General features: G+C 33.4%; 1 protein-coding gene and 1 long non-coding RNA gene across 3 annotated transcripts; one reads left to right on the top strand and one right to left on the bottom strand.

Moving 5' to 3' along the window:
* Positions 1 to 343: 343 nt before the first annotated feature.
* Positions 344 to 2,467, bottom strand: LOC131600015 (uncharacterized). 2 transcript variants are annotated; one of them, XR_009282978.1, is made up of 4 exons: positions 2,154 to 2,467; positions 1,844 to 1,918; positions 1,643 to 1,707; positions 344 to 1,020 (listed from the first exon to the last, which is right to left on the bottom strand). It is a non-coding gene; the product is annotated as an uncharacterized LOC131600015 (long non-coding RNA). The 2 variants fall into 2 exon arrangements; XR_009282977.1 differs by having other exon boundaries at positions 344 to 1,707.
* Positions 2,468 to 8,475: 6,008 nt separating this feature from the next.
* Positions 8,476 to 21,814, top strand: LOC131595600 (chromatin-remodeling ATPase INO80-like). Its single transcript, XM_058867992.1, has 23 exons — positions 8,476 to 8,839; positions 9,032 to 9,122; positions 9,277 to 9,670; positions 9,766 to 10,198; positions 10,280 to 10,480; positions 10,594 to 10,704; positions 11,146 to 11,570; positions 11,849 to 11,957; positions 12,056 to 12,136; positions 12,205 to 12,377; positions 13,375 to 13,500; positions 13,712 to 13,873; positions 13,958 to 14,015; positions 14,635 to 14,865; positions 15,013 to 15,159; positions 16,616 to 17,161; positions 17,280 to 17,543; positions 17,648 to 17,755; positions 18,178 to 18,272; positions 18,382 to 18,538; positions 18,750 to 18,947; positions 19,096 to 19,254; positions 21,188 to 21,814. Exons 1-23 carry the CDS (start codon positions 8,780 to 8,782, stop codon positions 21,467 to 21,469), a joined length of 4,611 nt encoding a protein of 1,536 aa, XP_058723975.1. The 5' UTR covers positions 8,476 to 8,779; the 3' UTR covers positions 21,470 to 21,814.
* The last annotated feature ends 827 nt before the right edge of the window (positions 21,815 to 22,641 follow it).

Genomic DNA, 22,641 nt, shown 5'->3' with positions numbered 1-22,641 from the left:
TTATTTGAAATGCAAAAAATGGGAACTATAAATTTTTCATTGATAATGGTTTAATCAATCGTTTAAAATCAATTAAAATAAAATTTAGTTGGTTGTTAAATTATAAATAACTTTAATGTTGTATAGAGAATCTTATATGACTTCAACAAATTCAACAAACAATATGAAATAGGTTATATAACTTCAATCCACTCTATTTATATAGAGAATGTTTAATAGTACAATACTGATGTACCTATTGAATAAGTATTTAAATATTTTTATATTTTCAAACATGCCAAGAGACATGCCAAGAGTAACATGATACAATAGAAAATGAGCCATGAGACATTATATTAAGAAGAAAAAAAAAAGAAATTATATTAAATAAAGTCAAATAAGGCATGAGACATGCCAAGAGTAACATGATACAAAAGAAAATGAAAACCCTGCTAAACCTAAAACAAATTTACTCCAAAACCAATTTACACCAGAACCAACAAATTTCACCATATTATAATTGTGCAACATTGAAACAACGGCATGCAAAGACCGACACTCCTACTCGACAAAGTTACACCTTTTTTTCCGAAAGCATCTCGTCGTGACATTGTGATTCACAATGAAGATCTCTTAATCGGACTGTTGTGCATGAGATTCACACATAGTACCAAACATCCAATACTGAGAATTAGCTATTTAGAGTTTGGTTTCAACACTGACCCTTGCTCCAATCCAACCTAAATCTCGACGTTCTCACATCTCAGCAAGAAATTCAGCTTCCTCGCTACCTAAGCCGGAGCGAACCTACTCTGCTTCAAATACAAACCTGTGCTTAACTCAAGTGCAAGAATACTGCATTATCAAAGCAAGACATGTCTGCAGTATAAGTTCAAAGACCTCTTGATGTCAGTTTCTGGTAGTTGTGTCATTATGTATCATAAACATGTATAATGTGATAACAGAACTGCACCATTATCTCACTGAATCCTTTCACCTCGATCTCTATCGATTAACTACACCACAAATTTTCCCCTGAAACTTTGTTCAAGAACAACGTGATGAGTGTGGGTTTTGATAAATATTGTTAGAATGAAAGGTATGAAATATATGAATACAATTTCTTGCATTGGATCTCATTTTGATAAATGTTGTGTTTGGTTATTAACATAAAGTGCAAGAGAGAGTGATTTTACTCCTGTATGAACTCATTTAGAAGTAAATCGTATTTGGTTTAGTAGGTCTATAGTTGTAGAAATCATATAGATTTGGAGTAGTAAGAGCCAAGTGCAAGAGCTACAAAGGTAAAAAGGAAAAACTCAGTATGTATCACAATATTATAGGACCAAAGAATATCAAAATGTTTAAAACTTGAAAACTCTATTAGAAAAATGGCCATGTCTTCTCCATATGCAACAACTTCCATTATAGTAGTAAGCGTGTAGCCTACAATGCCAATAAAAGGGACAATGTTTCTGAATATCAGTATCGAGATAACAACTAAGTAGATTCTTTGCATCACTTATAGCTAAATATTCTCCCTTGAAGTGTCTGAACAAAAAATAATATTTATTTCCAGATTAATATACATGCTAAGTTACACTTCTGGGCAATATGATGTTTTTGAAATTTCTAGCAATGAAAGTCACTATAAAGCATCTACATGTGGTTTCTTTACAGAAGATCAATCTTTGCCTTTCGTCTAGTGTATTCAACTATCCGGTTTTCCTGCACAATGTACACTTAGCTACTTAGATCTTTAATATAATTCGCAATTGTTAACAAAACGACAAAACCATTCAACAAAAAATATCTGGTATTCTACTTCTTTAAGAAATATAGTCAAATAAGGTTCACATAATACCTTAACTTCCCTCCCAAATTCATTTGACGATGTTTCAAATCTTCTATGGGATTAGAGTAGTCATCTTTTTCAACACTGTAAAGAAGACCAAGAAACTTTTAGATATAATTTTTGTAAGAGCTTTTCTCCATATTCCAGTTATTCTCCTGCTTTTTGCTTCTTAAATTAAACCCTGAAATCAGAAAATGAGATCGAAACCTAGAAAGACCTAAAAATTGAAATCAAAACCATGGTGATTCTACTCGTTTCCTTCTTCTTCTTTTACCCAACTCACATCAATAAACAAATAAAAAACAGAAAGTAAGTATACCTTTACAGAATCAGCTGGAATGGTGTGACGGCAGCTGAATGTGCGACGGCGGGGAGGGTAGATTCCACGCGATCTGGGTGTGCGACGGCGGGGAGGGGAGATTCCACGCGATCTGGATGTGCGGCGGCAGGGATGAGAGTCTGTGGCTTTTTTTGGTTCTCTAAAGAGATCGTGAGGAGAAGAGAAACAAAATGGTATTGATTTCTCCATTGAAGGTGGAGACGGCCATAGATAAGATGGAGAAGGGGGCGGCGCGGATTAGGGTTTTGGGAGAAGAAAGTGCAGAGAACACGGGTTGAGTTTGGAAAAGAAAGGATGGGTTTTTTTGGATGCAAGAGAGAGAGAAAGAGGGACATTGAGAGTATATTTGTTGGAGGGAAACAAAAGTTTCTGAAAAGTGTTATGGCAAAAGTACAAAAATTGAATAAATTGACCAATTGAAGGTGAACAAATGGCATGGATGAATATTGAATTTGTTAATTACATGAAAGACCTAGTGTAAAAAATATTTGTTGTAAGGGCTAATTAGTAATTTTGGGCTACATTTTAGTATTGGGTAGATAGTTGATTTGTTTCTAAAATAAGGGAAATAAATCATAAATTGATTTGTTTTCAATGTAATTATTTAGTGTAATTATCCGAATAGTTATGTAGCCTTTATATATACAAGAAATGACAATGAGAAAGACATCAAGTTGGTGGGGCGGACATGATTTTTATGCCCATTTTACTTGGTGGGCTTGTCCGTCCCGCTCGTTTTTTGGCAGGCTTAAGGCGGGGCGGGCTGCCCGTTTTGCCACCCCTAGGTGAGTGGTTTGAAATTGGTTTTGGCTTTCAATCCATGGGCCATATGTTTTTCTGCTCGCCATCCCTATTTTTTTAAGGAATTTTTAGTACACTTTTATATGGTGAAAAACACATCTGAAAATTCCAAAATACCTTTCGGATATCTATATCCGAACGCATCTAATTTTTAGTTTTAGGTGTTTTCGGATATGCATATCCAAAGTATCTCAATATTTCAAATTCAGGGGTTTTTAACCGGTATTTCAAATTTCTTTTGATTTTATTTTTAAATTTTTTTTATTTATAATATAATTATAATATAATTAAATTGAGTTATTATTAATAATGAAAAACTTAAATTTATAATTGAAAATTAAATATCAAAATTAATTTATGATATGCAATTAAACAATGAATGTAATAATTAAATTTCGATTTGCAATGGTGAAATGTAATTATCTTTATTTATTTAAAATTATGAATAATTTTTGAATAAAATATATAAAAAGTATTCTTTAATTGTAACTTTAAAAATTTAATTTAATTTAAATGACAATTTTATTTGGAGAAATAAAACTGACATTTCTAATTAAACTTTTTTTAAAAGTTTTTATCATAGAATTGATAAAAACAAATAATTTACAATATTAAAAAGATATTTATATTAAAAAGATATTTATATTATAATCAAAATTTGAATGTTATTAATAATTAATAATATTAAAATAGGACATTTAATTATTAAATGAGTAGATAACGCGTTAATTTCTTGTTAAAAAATGATGAATAATTTATAAACTATTGGGATCATCTATAAAATCTTTTCAAAATCAAATCAAATATTTTTTTAAAATAAATAAATAAATATTTATTAATTAATTAAAATAGTTATATTATAAATAAATAATTAAAACCAAATATTTATTTATTGTATTATAACTATGTTATAAATAAATATTTTTACAAAATAAAATCAAAAGAAATTTGGTATCTTGATTAATACAATTAATTATACAATTAATACAATTGATTCACCTTGATTTTAACCTTTTTAATAAATATTTGGTTATTTCGGAAATGCATATCTGAAAAATCTCAAGACCAAATATTAGGATATTTCGGAAATGCATCTCCGAAAATACTTTTTTCGCAAAAAAAGAAAAAGATGAATTTGATGAATTCGGAGATGCATCTTCGAAAACACTTCTAAAAAATAAAATATGATGTTTTTTTTTTGTAATTCATCTCTTTATTATTTTATTTTTTGGTTGTAGTTTACTTTAGTCTTTTAGAATTTGTTTTAATAAAAAAAATAGTATTGAAGTTTTTTTTAGCATTCATTATTTTTCATAAATAAATAGAGTAATTATTTTTTCTTGTTAAATTGATTTTTAAATCCAAATTGATTTTTAAATCCAAATAGTTTAGTTTTCTTTTCTATTTCAAGTTAATTAAAAATATTAATTTAGAAGTTAGGCTTTCTTTATCAAAATAGGATTAAACAATTTTTTTTTAAAGAAATTTTTTAGAGATAGCTTGGTAAGTTTGAAAGTGCTTGATTTATCCTTTATGTGCATGTTTGTATGGTTTATGTTGTTCTTTTAGTACTTAATTATTTGCTAGTATGGTTATTTACTTGGATAATATCGATTGTTAAGCAAGATAAAAGCATGTGCGCAATAAAATCGATCTTTCAAGATAAGTTTCAAAAGCTCAATCCAACGTCGAGCATCCTTCCCGCTTAACTCGAAATACTTTTGTAAATCAACCTCAAACATTTGATCCAACGTCAAGTTATTACAAACCCCGTTTCAAAAACATTTTTCATAATAAACTAGAATGAAAATAAGGTGATTGGGTTTAGACCTCTTCCCTTCCTGAATACTCAAACACTGTTGTAGAGCTCACTGTTTGAGTATTTGTCTTCCTAAGAAACACGAATCTTGATTCGTCTCACACTTTTTCTTAATAACTTTTTTGGATGAAAAAAAAGGTGATTGGATTTAGACCTCTTCCTTTCCCGAGTATTTGGATATATCCGTAGGGCTTCCTATCTGGATACTCTTTTTCACTTAAAATCAATCCAACCAATCAAACTTCTTTTTTCCTCGGCGCAACTTCAATTTTTTCATAAATGAGTGTGTTTTATCCATTTTGACGTGAACAAACAAAAGATTCACCCTCATAGAGCAAGCATCAATCAAAGGTTTAAACGCTCGAAATGTCTAATACATCATTCTCTAAAAGAAATCAACCAACACATGGTTTTCTATTTAGAACTACATGGTCTTGAGTTCTTCATTGTAGCAGGGAATACGTAGGAGCGAGAGCCAACATCTCGTCAAACCCAATAAACTAAAAAAAAAACTTTCTTATCTTTTTCTCGCTCACTAAGTAGAAGATTACAAACGATTCACGCTAACACTCATACGCATGACTACCTAAATGGGTATCGTTGAGTATAACGAATGTGAGTGGTGCTAATACCTTCCCTTGCATAACCAACTCCCGAACGTATCCATGGTTGCGATGACCATTCGTTTTCCTTTGTGGGTTTTATTCGATGTTTTCCCGCTCCTTCGGAACAAATAAAGATTGATGACGACTTTGTTGTATTTCAAGTGTGCGATGTGTTCGGGTATTTTTCGCGTCGTGAAATGCTGTTGTATGTCATTAAGGTGTTGTCCTAATTGTTTTGTTAATCGTGCATCCCCTCTCCAATTGATTTGCTGGCTCAAAATAGTTTTTCCAATCAATTGGCATGAGTTTCCAACGATCACTAATGATCGTTGTCGTCATCAACTTCATACATGTAAGCACATAGATCCACATTCTCTCTCTTTTTGATGATGACAATTGTTGCCTGTCCTCAAGTAACTTGCTTGCAACTGCACATTTCAAGCAGAAAAACAAACTGAAACAAAAACAAATGAACGTCACCATTTCAATATTTTTTACCTAATCCTCATTCTTGTTCCTGACTTCAATTGAGAAAATTCAGAAAAATCCCCTCAACCTTGTCAAGTATTCAAGTTGATCATCATCTCACTATAACTAACTAAATTTGATAAGGTAACCTTTCTATCAATATGCAAAACATTTTATACTGAGTTTGATCACGTTCTAATAAAATTTATTAAGGTAATCAAAACACACATATATGAGGGCTTTTCGGTTATAACGAGGCTTATGATCGAGTAGGATATTTTTTGGAAAGTAGGCTTAAATCTTTGGAGTTAGGTGCACAGTTTTCCTTTTGTTATCACACCAACTCTTTTCCTGCTTATCGGTACTGGAGATCGAATACAAGTCTATTGATTACCTTTTTCTTCCTTCTCATTCAATTCGTAAGGAACCTTTCTGCAGGTCACATTTTTATCTTATTGATTACCTGTTCATTGCTAGAGTTGCAAATTTTTAACTGCAGAAACAACAATCACAAACTCATTCATTAAGTAAAGCATTAAAGAAGTGGTACAAAAGATAGTCGAATATTTTAGGTACTACTATTGGAACAACAATCACGTGTCAATGGAGCTGAAAAAGTCTGGCGCGTCTTGCATGGTGTTGTTGAAGTCTTGGTTTTGTTTGGTTCATTATGCCCTTGTCTGATTGATGTTGATGCTCGAGAGGTGCGACTTCATTTTGGACCAATTTCCTGAAATAACAACAATAATACTAGAAAGTGCAAATAGATTAGCGATAAAAATTAGGATTAGAGAGAGTTTTTTATCTCTCTTTCTTCTTTCAATCTATTTCTCACATCTTTGTCATATTGCTCCTTAATATGACATGCTACAAAATAAAAACGATTAATTGAAATAACATGAAATTTAAAATTGTAAATAAAATAAAAAACTTATCTGATGGGTTGCCTCCCACTAATCGCTTATTTAAGGTCCTAAGCTTGACCTTTCAATTTTTTTATTAGGGAGACTTATATGACATGAAAAATATATCATCCTTCTTCTTCCTTTTGTTTGGTAGGAATTACTTTAATTTGAGGAATTGGAGGTTTTTCCTCCACATTCACTTCAGCTTGATAGTATCATACAAGGCATCAATCTCATCCAATACTTCATCCTATTTCATTAACTTTCTTGCTAGAATTAGAAATATTCTTTTGTTGAAGATTTTCTTGTTGGATATCTATGTCTAATTGAATTATTGAGTTTAGAGCTTCATCCAAAACTATATTATCTTTATATTGCATTCTTGCTCTTTTCCCACATATATTTTTCACATCCGCTTCTTTTATTCTTGATTTTTTTAAAATCAGATAGTGTGCATTTTTCTTCTTCTTTTTCTTTTTCAACCAATCCTTCATCGACTACCTCTCATTCTTCTTCGACTTCTCTTTTAATTTCCTTATCTCTAGGACTATCTAACATATTTCCATAAAAATCCCCATTAGATCTCAGTTTTAATGTTAAATGGCTAGATACTTGACAAAGTTGCATCTCTAAATTCTTGAAGGATGTTCCCATGCCACTCCACACAGTTTCTTGATGCCTGTTAATTTTCTCAAAATTGAGTTTAGTCATCTTTATATACTTAGTTAAGATTTCTTCAAGTCGAGATGATGAATCCTCCTCCCATGAATGATAAGTGTTGATGTAAGGCAATGACTCTGATTAGTTTCCCGCATTTTCCAGAATTAGAGTTTTTGCTAAAGTTTCTTTGAATAAGCTTCGAACTTTGCTAAGTTAGCATAAACTTCATAATGCTTCTTTGTCTTTACCTCACATAAAATAAAAAGAAGAACACCTTAGTAGCACTACAAATTATGCGAATGAAAAATATTGATTGGGGAATTTTATATTGTGTTGCAAAAACAAAATAAAATTGATTCAAATTTCAATAACGAAAAAGCGGTTAGGTTTTACTTGAATCTCTTGTATTGTTCCTTGTTGATGTTTAGTGTATTATGTGAATGGTAAAGCCGTTATATTCCCACGGCGAATTTCCTTGTTGATGTTTAGTTCACTAATTTCTACTAGAGGTCTTTTATCCCTATTCAACCAACATAAATGAAATTAGGCAATGTAACAATACGTTAATTCAAATGTCACTACTAGAGGTCTCCTATTTCTATTCAACCAACATAAGCACAATAATTGCTCTAATTCAAATAGATAGGCTAAGGGATAGTATTACCTAAGCGTCCAAAATCAGACTAACAGAGAATCTCAAATAAAAAACATTGAGTTCAAGAGACAATTAAACAAAAATATAATTTTAATTATTCATATAATATCAAATTAAATATATGTTGCAACAAATTTAATACAAATTCATCTCATAAAACCTAGACTAGCTACTCATATTAGATAGATGGATGATAAAGAGAGGGAAAAGAAATTCCCTACAAATAATTCAATTTATTTTTACTTTTGCGCGGTGATGAAATTATTCAATTTTGCTGTGGTGACTTATTTTTTGTGCCATTCATGGGTCACTTTTTTTTAATTTACAATCAACACTTTTTGCAACCGATTAACTGCCAAGCTGATTAGCGCGGAATCTGAAATTTCGCAATATATAAGCCGAGATCTACAAAAACAAAACAAGCTCTTCAAGCGCACGTTAACCGATATGACACTCACCCCGCGTATGTTAGCTCGCACCCATGCTTCACACACCGCCTGTGTTTACGATCTTTCTCTTTCTCTCCGCAACAACATACCTTATCCTACGCACCCTTTCGTTACCTTCTTCCCTTTCTTCTCTCCCACTCCTTTTAGGGTTAAGTTCTATTCTCTTTCCTCAAACCACTTCTCTCGCTCTATGCTCTCTCGGATAATTAGGGTTCTTCACTCATCGATACCTTCAATTAGCGCATGGATAACACTAACAAATCCAACACTTCCCTTTCCTACTCTACTCTCTTCAACATCGAGGTTTGTCGAATTGCATTTCCCTATAACTTTTTTTGTGATTTTCACTATTGTTACGTAGATTGGAGATTTTGCATGCTTTTGTTTTTTTTTTCAATCTTTTCCATAATTCATCTTTTTTGGTTGATTAGCTATGGACATTTTACTGGATATGTTGTTTATGTATTTTTTTTCCTGATTGCATTGTTTTTGTAGCCTTTGATGAACTTTCAACTTCCAATACACGATGATGAATTTGATTATTACGGGAATAGTAGTCAGGATGAAGATAGCAGAGATAATGGAGGTGCATAACTCTTCAAAATTTTTTGCTCTTTTTCTTTTGTATTGTTTTTTGGATTATGTGACCTGCATTACCTATTTGGATTACAATGTTATGTGGTAAAGTTTACTGTCCGATGATGGTGAGCAATCAAGAGTTTTGTCCTGTTTATAAACAGGTGGGGCAATTTCAAATCACACTAATGGGAATATGCATTCGATGGATGTGAATTTGTTGAAGAAGAGGGTGAGGTCACAAAAAAGTGACGACGAAGGCAAAGGAGGTTTTTACGGGACATACATGACAGAGGAGAGGTATCGGTCAATGCTGGGCGATCATGCTCAGAATTACAAGAGGAGGTCTAAGGATGCATCCTCTACTCCTGCCCAAAATTGTGCTGTTGTCCCGCTTATGAAAAGTAATAATGGCGTTAAAACTCAGAAGTTAGCGAATGATCATCAGGGAGGATTGCATGCTGCTGATACTTTATCCGGATGGTTGTATAATTCCAATTCTCAAAAACATGGAAACTATCGCAATGCAGATTTTGTGCAGAGTAATGGCACTGATAGGTTTGCATTAATATTCTGTTGGCTTGATAGTGTCATTTAGCATTGAATGATTTTTTATGTCACAAATTACCTTACATTTTCTAAACATCTTGTAGGGTTATGTATGAACCTTCTATTTTAGAAATTGGGGATGGGGTCACATACAAAATTCCTCCAGTTTATGATAAGCTGGCTACGTCGTTGAACCTTCCAAGTTTCTCGGATATCCATGGGGATGAATTTTACTTGAAGGGTACCTTGGATTTGGGGTCGTTGGCTGCAATGATGGCTTCTGACAAAAGGTTAGGAAATAAAAACCCAGCTGGCATGGGTGAACCCCTATCTCAATACGAATCTCTTCAGGCACGAATAAAGGCCATGTCAACTTCAAGTTCACCTCAAAAATTCAGTCTGAATGTGTCTGATATTGGTCTCAATTCATCCATTCCGGAAGGGGCTGCTGGAAGCATAAAGCGGTCTATTTTGTCTGAGGGAGGTGTGTTGCAGGTTTATTATGTAAAGGTTTTGGAAAAAGGTGACACTTACGAGGTATGTATCGGTTGAGATTATAGTGATCTTCATTTTCTTTATTTTTCCTTTATATTCAGTTTTGAATTATAACTTTTTCAGATCATTGAGCGAAGCTTACCCAAGAAGCAAAAGGTAAAGAAAGATCCTGCATCAATTGAGAAGGAGGAAATGGATAGAATTGGAAAGATATGGGTAAACATTGTAAGAAGAGACATACCAAAGCATCATAGGAATTTTACTGCTCTTCATCGAAAGCAACTCATTGATGCTAAGAGGTGCTCAGAATACTGTCAAAGAGAGGCATGTGCTATCCCTAGTACACATTGAATTATTCTTTTTTTCTATATAATTCAAACCTTATGTTGTTTGTTTTGTACTTTTGGCTTAACTTATTTTAATAAATTTTTCTTCAGGTTAGAATGAAAATTAGTAGATCACTTAAATGGAATAGGGGTGCTAGCATTCGCACCCGGAAACTAGCTAGAGACATGTTGCTGTTCTGGAAACGAATAGATAAGGAGATGGTACCTTTTAATTCCTCTATGAAGTTTATTGATTTTGTTGATTTGGTTTCCTAATGCATATTCTGTTTATGCAATGGTTCTTAGTTTTACTTTGTTTGTAATTTGTAATCTTCTGTATCGATGAAATTTTTGAATAGGAAGCATATGTTATCTATATTTATCTGGAAATGATTGATCCAAAATTTTCTCAGGAGTGAAATTATGTTTTATAAAATGTTCAGCTTATTTGACTTTGGAGACCCAGATTGGAAGAATTATGCTCTATTTAGTAGATATATTGCACCCTGTTATATCCTACAGAAAAATATAGTTTTTTTGGTAGACTTTCACATCTCATTATTTGTTCTTAGATTTATTTTTGAATGTGAAAATGTCAGCACGAGTGTACACTTATACAATTGGCTTAAATTTGTTTTAACTTAACAATTTCATTTGTCACAGGCCGAAGTGAGAAAAAGAGAGGAGAAAGAAGCTGCTGAAGCTTTGAGACGTGAACAGGAGCTCCGAGAAGCTAAGAGACAGCAGCAAAGGCTTAACTTTCTGATACAACAAACTGAGCTCTACAGTCACTTTATGCAGAATAAGTCAGATTTACTATCTTCGGAAGCTTTACCTATGGTAGAGGAAAAAACAAATGATCAAGATGCACCGTTCGACTCATCAGATGCTGGGCCTAATGAGGAAGAAGATCCTGAAGAAGCTGAATTGAAGAAAGAAGCTTTGAAGGCTGCTCAAGAAGCAGTGTCTAAGCAGAAAAAGTTGACTGATGCTTTTGACAATGAATGTTTGAGGCTGCGACAGGTGGGTGAAGCAGATTCACTTACGCAAGAAGTTGCAGGAGCGAGTAACATTGATTTGCAAACCCCGTGAGTTCTCTCTCTCTCTCTCTCTCTCTCTCTATATATATATATATATATATATATATATATATATATATATATATATATATATATATATATATATATATATATATATATATATATATATATATATATATCTTGCTACATGGATGTATAAATGCACACACTACATGGATGCATAAATGTATATTAGCATATTTGTGTGTTCTTCATCTGCGTGTTATTGAGGATTGTGAAACTAGGCAATAACTTGTCAGCTTAAATATTATGTTGTCACATTGCAGATCAACCATGCCTGTAGCATCCACAGTTCAAACACCCGAATTATTTAAAGGTTGTCTAAAAGAATACCAGCTGAAAGGTCTCCAATGGCTAGTTAATTGTTATGAGCAGGTTCTAGAGCAATTCAAAATAATTTCCTGATTTTTTTTCTTACTCTCTTCTCACCCCCTCTTTCTGGGTTGTTAAGTTAAATTTTTGTCTTCTTTCAGGGTTTAAATGGTATACTTGCTGATGAGATGGGACTTGGAAAGACTATACAAGCTATGGTTTTTTTAGCCCACTTAGCTGAGGTAAGCTATTCAGACTGGTGCTTTTGTTGATCTTTGTGACATTATTTTAACTTATGTGTCTTATGCAGGAGAAAAACATATGGGGGCCTTTTCTGGTTGTTGCACCCGCTTCTGTATTGAACAATTGGAATGAGGAACTTGAGCGCTTCTGCCCTGGACTTAAACGACTTCCGTATTGGGGAGGGCTTTCTGAGCGGACAGTACTTAGGAAAAGTATTAACCCAAAGGACCTTTATCGTAGGTAATGTTAACTTCGGGTGCATTTCCTTTTCCTAGAAAAAACTGGTGGCAGTAATAAATTGTTTCTGGGCGAGATGGCAGTTTTATTCTTAGGGTAGATGTTTCTGTAAATCTTTGTAGCTGAAATTACTTTTATATCTTGAATACCAGAAATATATTTTCTTGATCGCTCAAACTTCTGAGAACTGCCACTGATGTGTTTATAAAAGTAGAGATTTAAGCTCAGTGCAAGATTCTTTTTTGCAATAGAAGAATCATACCTGCAATGATATTTTTTTATTCAGTTATTCTCTCTAATATCTTGTTCAGTGGGTTATCAATGTTGGAAAAATGAGACATAATTTTAGTAAAATTTAGACAAATTACTCATTTGGTTGCGGGAATGAAAAAATAAAAAACAGAATGTATGGTAGTTTCAGATTCTAATGCTTGGTTGTGGGAATGGAAAAAACTATTGTGCAAATCCAAAACTTTAGATAGTGGGCCCCTGTGGAATCTAGATGCTTTTAAAAGAGGAAAAGTAGATAAATCAGGAGAATTTTTCCTTTTAATTTAACATGCACCTACTATAAGGGTATTACAATTGAGTATTGACAAACTTCAAGATAAAAAGGCCTGTATAAGGGGGTGTTTAAATATCATCTTATTCATTAACTTCCTTTTGACACAAAGCCTATTCATTAACTTCCACCTAATAGCTCAAGGTTTTAGATGAGCTGGTCTTTCACATGCTTTTAGAGAAAAATAACTGGTTATTCACATGTATTAGTCAAGTAAAGTCATTCATAAAACTCAATTCTTAATGTCTTAGTTTGAGAGAGTTGGTTCCTTACTGCTTACAGGTGTAAAGAAAAATATCAATTCGAGTTAATTATATGATGAACTGTGACAATTTTATATCATAAATAGAATGAAAATTGCCTTATAACTGCAACATATTTAACCTAGTAGTTTGAAATCATCTCCTAAGAGTTAGAATTATTTTTCTTGTTTACCAGGGAAGCTAAATTTCATGTTCTCATTACAAGCTATCAGCTATTAGTAGCTGACGAGAAGTATTTTCGTCGCGTGAAATGGCAGTACATGGTTTTAGATGAAGCTCAGGCAATCAAAAGCGCAAACAGGTTTTGTATAATCACTGTATTTAATGTCTGTAGGGCATAACTTATTTATTGATCAGCTCTTGACCAATGTTTTTAATATTATAAGAAAACTGTTACTAACCATGGTGCATATTTTCATAGGTTTGAATGGTGCACTTCTAATCATTCAACACGAGTTTATATTAAATTTTTGAATGGTCCTCTAATTATTGAATTTTTCTTGATCTAACAGTATAAGATGGAAAACACTTCTCAGCTTTAACTGTCGGAATCGTCTACTGCTGACTGGTACCCCTATTCAGAATAATATGGCAGAGTTGTGGGCTCTTCTGCACTTCATTATGCCAACTTTATTTGACAGCCACGAGCAGTTTAATGAGTGGTTCTCAAAAGGGTATGTATTCCTCCTTAACGTCCATTGGACAATATAGTTATTTTACTACAGTCTTACAGTCTTTTATTACCAATCATATGTCAGAATTGAGAATCATGCAGAGCACGGGGGTACTTTGAATGAGCACCAGCTTAATAGACTGGTAAGTTTTCTTTCCAGTTGGATATTCATAGTAAGCATATGAGTAAGATGTTCTACTATATTATATTTAGTTAGGGACAGTTTTAAATGCTTAAGGGACAGTTTTAAAGAGAGAATAATAAATGCTTAAGGGTATATTAGAAAAAATAACATTAATAATTCATTGGTATTGTAAAACGACTTATAATTTGGTACAAAGATTTTTCCAAAAGCGACTTATAATGAAAAATGGAGGGAGTATAATTTAGGCCACTTCTGTGTAGCTTTTGTTGTGCAATGAGGAGTTGCATTGGATTTTGCATTATCGGTAAACTATTATTTTACTGCTTGCTAGTCTATTTTGTTGTGTATAAGACCTGCCTCTATGGATCCCTCACTTTTGCAATGTTCTTACCTTTGTTGGCTATTAATTTTTTTTCATATGTTACACTAATTTATGCATACTTTATGTCTTGTGATACATGTTTCAGGGTGTGATAATTAAATCCACGCCATATTGTGTTAAATGCCCTTATATTTATTATCATCTCTAATTATTTAAAAGCTGGTTTTGTTTTATGTCCCGTTATATTTTTTCTTTTACAGAATTTTGATTGCCTTTTATTTTATTTTATAAACAGCATTCAATTCTAAAACCTTTCATGCTACGGCGTGTCAAAAAAGATGTAGTTTCTGAGTTGACACAAAAAACCGAGGTTATGGTGCATTGCAAATTGAGCTCTCGACAGCAAGCTTTCTATCAAGCAATTAAGAACAAAATATCTCTTGCTGAACTGTTTGATAGTAATCGCGGACAGCTTAACGAGAAGAAGATTCTGAATTTGATGAATATTGTTATTCAATTGAGGAAGGTAGATTAATAGGCCATGCCATAAATACTTTCTATTCTCCTTTTTTTATTAGGTTAAATTTTGCTTCGATCATTTCATTTTATTTTATTTCCTTCCTCCCCCAAAAGAACTTTGCCTGTAATAAATATTGCTATTGAAATGTGGTAGGTTTGTAACCATCCAGAGTTATTTGAAAGGAGTGAAGGAAGCACATACTTTTACTTTGGTGAGATTCCATATTCCCTTCCACCTCCTCCATTTGGCGAGTTGGAGGATGTATACTATGCTGGAGGTCTCAACCCCATAACATTTCAGGTACTTCCTCAAATCTTATCTGCTATATCAAAAGTCAGAACATTCAATTCAATAATCTGCTTTTCTCTTTTCCTTCTTTTTACGAGTTCATTAACTAATATTATGAATATATAAACAAAGTATGTAAGCTCAATTCAAACACATCTGCATCAATTCTTATAATGTAGCGGAATTTGAACAAATCCCTATTGTTTCAATACGCTATTTAGTAGAAATTGTTCTCAAATAGCAGCTACTGTGGCACTGTAGCGTAGTATAATTTGAACAAACCGCTATTTTTTTCCTGATTGGCAAGACCGCAAACCGCTATTTTTTCCTGATTGGCAAGACTGCCAAAATTCTTAGTTTTTATATGTTTTTTAAAAGGTGAGTCTATACTCAAGAGTTAGGACCATGTTCAAATTTATTGGCTTAATTTCACTTTTGGTCCCCCCCAAGTATTGCGATTGTGCGATTTTGGCCCTTTTCTTTTTGAACGATTTTGACCCTTACTATTCTTTTTGAACGACTTATTACTTGTGGTCCCCCAAGTATTACGTTTGTGCGATTTTGGCCCTTCTCTTTTTGAACGTTTTTGGCCCTTCTCTTTTTGAACGTTTTTGGCCCCTTATGTTCCCCTCTTTATGATTTCGTAGCCCCCCTGCCAATTTTTGGTAAGGTTGAATCATTTATTGACGTGGCACCCAACTCCAATCGTCATCGTGACTTTTTTGTAAAAATATAGATGCCAATAAGTTTGAAACTCTTAGTAGGGAATTCATTCACTCTGACGTGTACGGGTTGATTTTTGGCGTTTTTCAATTTCAAAGAATAGTCACGCTGGTTACGTGCCACTTCAATAAATGAAGCCACCTCAACGAAATTTTTGATGAAATTGGGAGGACTACCAAATTACGAAGAGGGAAAATCAAAGAGGCCAAAAGCACACCATCTCAATTCTTAAGGGGCAAAAATGCAAGTAAGCAATTTTCTACATGCTAGTTTATGTGGCTATTTGGTGTCTTATGTTTTAGGGTTTAGGTTACGAAGAGCATAGATAGTAGATAATGCACGACTTTTTCTGTGTTTTGTACTCCTTGTGTCTCAAATTAACTGACCCAGTTGACCAATTCTCACGGGTTAAGAAAAATGTATAAATGAAAGAGAGAAAAAGAAGAGTACTTTGAGAAAAACACCTTTATCATATATTGGTGTATTCAATTTTTACTATAATTGCAAAATGGAAGATATTAAATTAGGAGTGATGCAATCAGTATTAATTAAAGGGTGCAATTAGAAAATTGTAATTAATGTGATATTGAAAATTGAAAGACGTTAGTCATTATGGGACAATTTTTTATAACAATTTGATCAGTTATTTTTGGACAGAGGGAGTATATCCTACTCCATTAGGTTATTTTCCACCTTTTTTTTCTGATCGCATGTTTCCCTTTCTCCCTCCCTTTAACATTTGCAGATACCAAAGCTTGTGTATCAGGAGATTATGCAAAGCTCTGAGACTCTCAGTTCAGCTGTTGGCCGTGGTGTCTACAGAGAAACATTTCAGAAACATTTTAATATTTTTAAACCAGAAAATATCCATCGATCTATTTTCTCTGAAAAAACAAATGTTGAAAGTGGAAACTTTGGTTTTACCCATTTGATGGATTTGTCTCCGCCAGAAGTGGCATTTTTGGCCACTGGTTCTTTCATGGAGCGGCTATTATTTTCTATGATGAGATGGGAACAAAAAGTCTTTGACGATGTTGGAGACTATCTTGCAGAATATGTTGTAGATGATCCTGAATGTAATATCCTTGAAAAAGGTAAGGTGAGAGCTGTTATAAGAATGTTATTGCTGCCGCCCAGATCTGAGACCAGGTTTCTTAAAAAAAAATTTGCAACTGGGCCCTCCCATGCTCCTTTCGAGGGATTGGTAGTCTCACATCAGGATAGGCTTTTATCTAATGCAAGGCTTCTTCACTCAGCATACACATACATCCCACCAACAAGAGCTCCACCTGTATGTGATGATATTTTGGTTTCTAGTCTTCAGTTATTTCCTCCAGAACAATTGCCTTTATTTATCCAAAATGGTAACTAACTATGGATTTTTTTTTTTAAATATAAATTCTCTTTAGATTGGTGCTCATTGCTCGGATAGAAACTTCTCCTATAAAAAGATTGAAGAATTACATGATCCTTGGCTTAAGAGGTTTTTTGTGGGATTTGCACGTACATCTGAATGTAATGGGCCTAGAAAGCCCAATCACCATCATCCTCATTATTTAATTCAAGAGATCAATTCTGAATTACCTGTTTCACAGCCTGCAATGCAGTTAACTCACAGTATTTTTGGCTCCTCACCCCCTATGCGGAATTTTGACCCAGCAAAGTTGCTCACTGTAAGTGGTATTCTTGTTCCTTTTGTTGTGTCTGCTCAGTGCAACAAAACTCGTTGGTTCTGAACTATCACATTGAATTGATTATTTTATGTTGCATAATGTAGGACTCTGGGAAACTTCAAACACTTGATATATTACTGAAACGCTTACGGGCAGGAAATCATCGTATTCTCTTGTTTGCCCAGATGACTAAGATGCTGAATATTTTGGAGGTATTGTTGAAGTTAAACCTTTTGATATTGGTTTTGTAAAAATCATCTTATTTCATGTCCAAACGTGTTCAAAGATGTGAGTCTCAGAATAGAGGGATATAGTTATTGTTATTACAAAAAACCTTTGTGTCAGTTCATTTCCCTTCAAGTTGATGGTTACACAGAATTGACTTGGTAGGATACCTGGAAATTGAAATTTTCCTCCTATTAAAGCAATTAATGAGTTGGATGTGTGATTTTACCTTTTTATCTTGGTGGTTGCATCTGTGATTTGAAAATGGAAACAATCCTACTACGCTGAAGTTCTATTTATACAAGCAGCATTGTTCTTGTACATGTGTCATTTGTTTTCTTTTAACTTTAATGGTTCTGTTTCATTTTTGACATGGAAGACTAACAGACGATTTATTCTTTTGCTGCAGGACTATATGAACTACAGAAAATATAAGTATTTTAGACTTGATGGATCATCTACAATTCAGGATCGCAGGGACATGGTCAAAGACTTCCAACAAAGGTAATTTTTTTTTGATGTCTTATGATGAAATTCTACTTTGGTCAGAGTACTGAATATGAATTGTTTCTTTTTATATTTGATTGTGTTTTTATTAATATATTTTTTGCAGGAGTGATATTTTTGTGTTCTTACTGAGTACAAGAGCTGGTGGATTGGGTATCAACTTGACAGCAGCTGATACGGTCATATTTTATGAGAGTGATTGGAATCCAACATTAGATCTTCAGGCAATGGATAGAGCTCATCGTTTGGGTCAGACAAGAGATGTTAGTTCTACTTTCCCTCTTTTTAAGTGTACACACCTGTTAATATTATGAATGCTATGTTGCTTGAAGTTAAGACCTCAAGTTTTTGACACTGGCTCCTTGTTTTCCTTTCTATCTGGAAACTCACCCATTTTGCTTGAGATTTAGCACCGAGTTTTTTAATAATTTTTTTTTATCAAAACTAAATTTATATGTATTTTGAAACTTGTAGGTTACGGTTTATCGACTTATATGTAAAGAGACAGTTGAGGAGAAGATTCTTCTTAGAGCAAGTCAAAAAAGTACTGTACAGAACCTTGTCATGACTGGTGGTTCTGTTGGTGGTGATCTTTTAGCTCCTGAGGATGTTGTATCTTTACTTCTTGATGATGTTCAATTGCAACAAAAGTTTAAGGAAATCCCTCTCCAGGTTAGCTGTGAATCTGGTCCACTGAAATTTGTATATACCTGTGAATACCCTCTGTTTTTTTTTGACAAAAAAATAAGGCAAAGTACGAGTTCCAGAATTCTCAAAACAATAAGACTTTCTAATTATCTGACATCACTTATCTTTTCAGGTGAAAGATAAGCAAAAGAGAAAGCAATCTATGAAGGGTATTCGGGTCAGCGAAGATGGTGATGCATCTGTCGAAGATTTCACAAACTCTGTAGCTCAAAGTGCTGCAGATAATGATGCTTTCATGGAGCCAGAGGGGTTAAAGTCCAATAATAAAAAGGTATAATTATACTCCCTAAAACATTGGATCCTAGTGTTTGAATCTCATCTAAACTAATTCATATGATAATTGACTGTTAAGTTTGAAGTGGAAGCTTTGTTGTTTCCTTTTAATAACTGATGATCTATTTGAGAAGAAATCATCTTATGGCTTGAAGATACGTTCTAGGCTTTTTTGATTTGTACAGTTTATCTGTATTTAGGGATGTCAACGGAGCAGGCAATGCTTGGAGGATGATTCCCCGCTCCCCGCCCCACCCTCCAATCTATTCCCCATCCCTATCCCCAATTTCTGCAACGGGGGGATATTTCCCCCATCCCCACATATCCCCACGGAGATTCACGAAGATCGAATTTTTAAAAAAATTCTATACTTTTTGAACAAAATTATGACACTAGTATTTCGTTATTACCATATATTTGAAGAGTAATTATCATAAACACAATGAACAAAGAGAGCGGTTGTTGTGGTGATGATGAAGAGAACGGAGAAGATGATGAATTAAGGAGACAAAGATAATTGAGAAAAGAAAATGAGGAGACAGTGTGTATATTTTATGTATTAGGTGCAATTTCTAGAGTTAGATATTTGGGTAGTGAAACAATACATTATACAATAACACATAAAAATAAAATGTTAGACTAATGACTCTTCATTTTCTAATACATTAATATTTTTTATGTAAACTTTTATTATTATAATATAATATACAAAATATAAAAGTTAAATAATATGGTCGGAGTCGGGGAATCCACGGGGTGGGAGATACTTTCCGAATTCCCACCCCAAAGTGTCATCGGAGGAACTTTTCTCTCCATCCCCGTCCCCGCGGGGAAAAAAAAATCTCCAACTTCGGTGCTCCAAACAGATAATCCCCATAGGGCTCTCCGTTAACAGATGCAAATTGACATCCCTATCTGTATTGTTGCTTGCAGTAAGTAAGATAAATATAAATATAATTCTATAAAATAAAAGCTAACTATTACTTTAATAAATCAAAAGAGACTGCTAATGTATTGGTGCCATAGAACATGTAATAAAGAAGTAGTTTTGAAGAATCTAAGTAAAATTATGGTTTTATGCCAATTGTTTATACCACTAGTATTTAAACCTCCGCCATGCACGGAAGAAAATCACTTCTTGTACGTGATTTTAGATGTATTACATCAGTTTTGTGGAGTGATTAACTATCACTTTGATCTAACGACTAATTTCAACACTTCACTATAGTAATAACAATAGTAATGAAATATATCAATGATGTTATAGAAGAAAATATAAATTCAGACTAGGACATATAAAAAAATAAGCACTAAATTCTTTCTTCCACTGCAGAATTTCAGCTAACACATGCCTGGCATTTCCAATATCAAACATTTTTGCTTTTCAGAATTTGGTAAAACTTAGGAATTGACAAAGTATATAATTTGTGGTTTTTCTAAAACTAATATGGCAACCTAATATAGCATTTTTCATCAACACCTGCATTTGTCCAAAGCAATTACATTGATGAATCCTGCTACCCCACACTATATTCCCACATCTGGAATGAAAAAAATAAATCCAAAAACAATTTAGTAGCCAATATTGGTGCAATAGAACAAGCATAACTATTTTAGTATGGTGTACCTTCTCTTTCATGCTTAAGCTTTCTGAGTGGTACATTTTTATAAATCATACTTGCCTTTCTTCCATGAAATGCACACATTTGGTTACAGATTCTAGCTGGTATATTTGATCAATTGTGCATCTGCTGTGCACCTAGAAATCCATGGATCTGTATTCAGGAAGAAACTTAAATCATAGTAACTGTAGTGTTTTATTGAACTTTTATGATAGGTTTAATTTTAATTTTAGGCATAATAATTATTGCAAGGCCAACAAAGTTTACAATATTATCTTCAGTTTGGTTAACAGTTATGTCAATTTACAGAGAAAAGCAACTTCAGACAAACAAACTTCAAGATCAAAGAATTGTAAGAAGACGAGTGAACATGGAAGTATGCCTATAGATAAACTGGATGGTGCCCATCTAAATAATGATCCAGCGGGCCAGAAACCAAAGAGACCAAAGCGGGCAAAGAAGAATGTAAATGAAAAGTGTGAAGAAGGTTTTACTGGAACAACTACCATATTCCCTGAGCAGACCCAATTTCCTCCTTCACATGATTTCACTTTTGGAGGTTCTAAAGCAGAGACAGTTCAAGACACATGAAGACATTGACTTTTATTGATAGTATAATTTACTAAACACGGGGCATCATAATTCTGTTAAACTCTTCAATTGACGTTTTTGGATAAACTTCCATGTCAGCCTCTTACTGATTATAGATATATAGTATTTTTTGGGGCAATCCATTTTGGCTATACATAGTTAGGGTGAAGCTGAGGCAAGACAGGCAAAATTGTATAACCTAGGCTGTATATATATGGTGAATTGGTGATAGTGCTAAGTATATGTTGCTTATATAGAGGTCCACCCCCTTCAGTGTCCTGACTTTGTGTATAAATTGAATTATTTTTTGCTAGTGATTCATTTTTCTGCTGTAAGCAATATTTATATCCAATATGGTACTGTAAACTAATATCTGATTGCGCCACTTGGCCATCTACTTCCACAACTGGCTTGGTCGCATAGGGTGTGGTATGTGGTGAATGATGTTGGCCGTTGACAATCTTGCATAATTAACAATGTCAATGCCAGACCATTAGAATGCGATAAGGCCACATGACATGTAGTTTTAAAACTTGTTTATGCTATATTTCACCTTATTGTAAATTAGTATAACCGACAACACCAAATCTTTTTGTATACTATATCCTTCTCACAATAACTATCCTATCTCTCCATTCCAAGTTCCAAATTATAAGGAAAAAAAAAGCACTTATTAAGAAATCAGTTAATACTCTAAATACTTTGCTTCCTAAAAAGATTTTGGATATGAGGGTTTTGGAGGGTTTGATTTTCTTTATAACACCAAAAACCCCATAAAATGGGGGAACTCAAAAATTGTATTGAAGGAGCGTTTACATAAATTTTTCAAATATCTTTTAGGTTGTTATATTATTTTGAAAATTAAAAATTTTGTAATGATAATGACTCTTTTATCATTCTAAACAAAATCATTTTTTTAAAAAATGTCAAATATTTTTTTTATATTTTTTTAAAAATTCGTATTCGGAAGCCTTCCCCTCCTCTCCAAACTCCCAAACATAGTCTTAATATTTAATGTAAAAAAATTGATTGCATGACACATTGAAAATCAAAGGAAATAAACATGACTAGAAGCCTAACTGTAACAAAATTATGCATTCTTGCACAAACCAATACACCCCAAGTGGATTCCGATTGGACAAGGTCAAGAATAGCTACTTAATCCTTGTGTG

Source organism: Vicia villosa, linkage group LG4 (genome assembly GCF_029867415.1).
Source record: "Vicia villosa cultivar HV-30 ecotype Madison, WI linkage group LG4, Vvil1.0, whole genome shotgun sequence".
Classification (NCBI taxonomy): Eukaryota; Viridiplantae; Streptophyta; class Magnoliopsida; order Fabales; family Fabaceae; genus Vicia; species Vicia villosa.
This window is presented reverse-complemented; position numbering and strand designations above follow the sequence as displayed.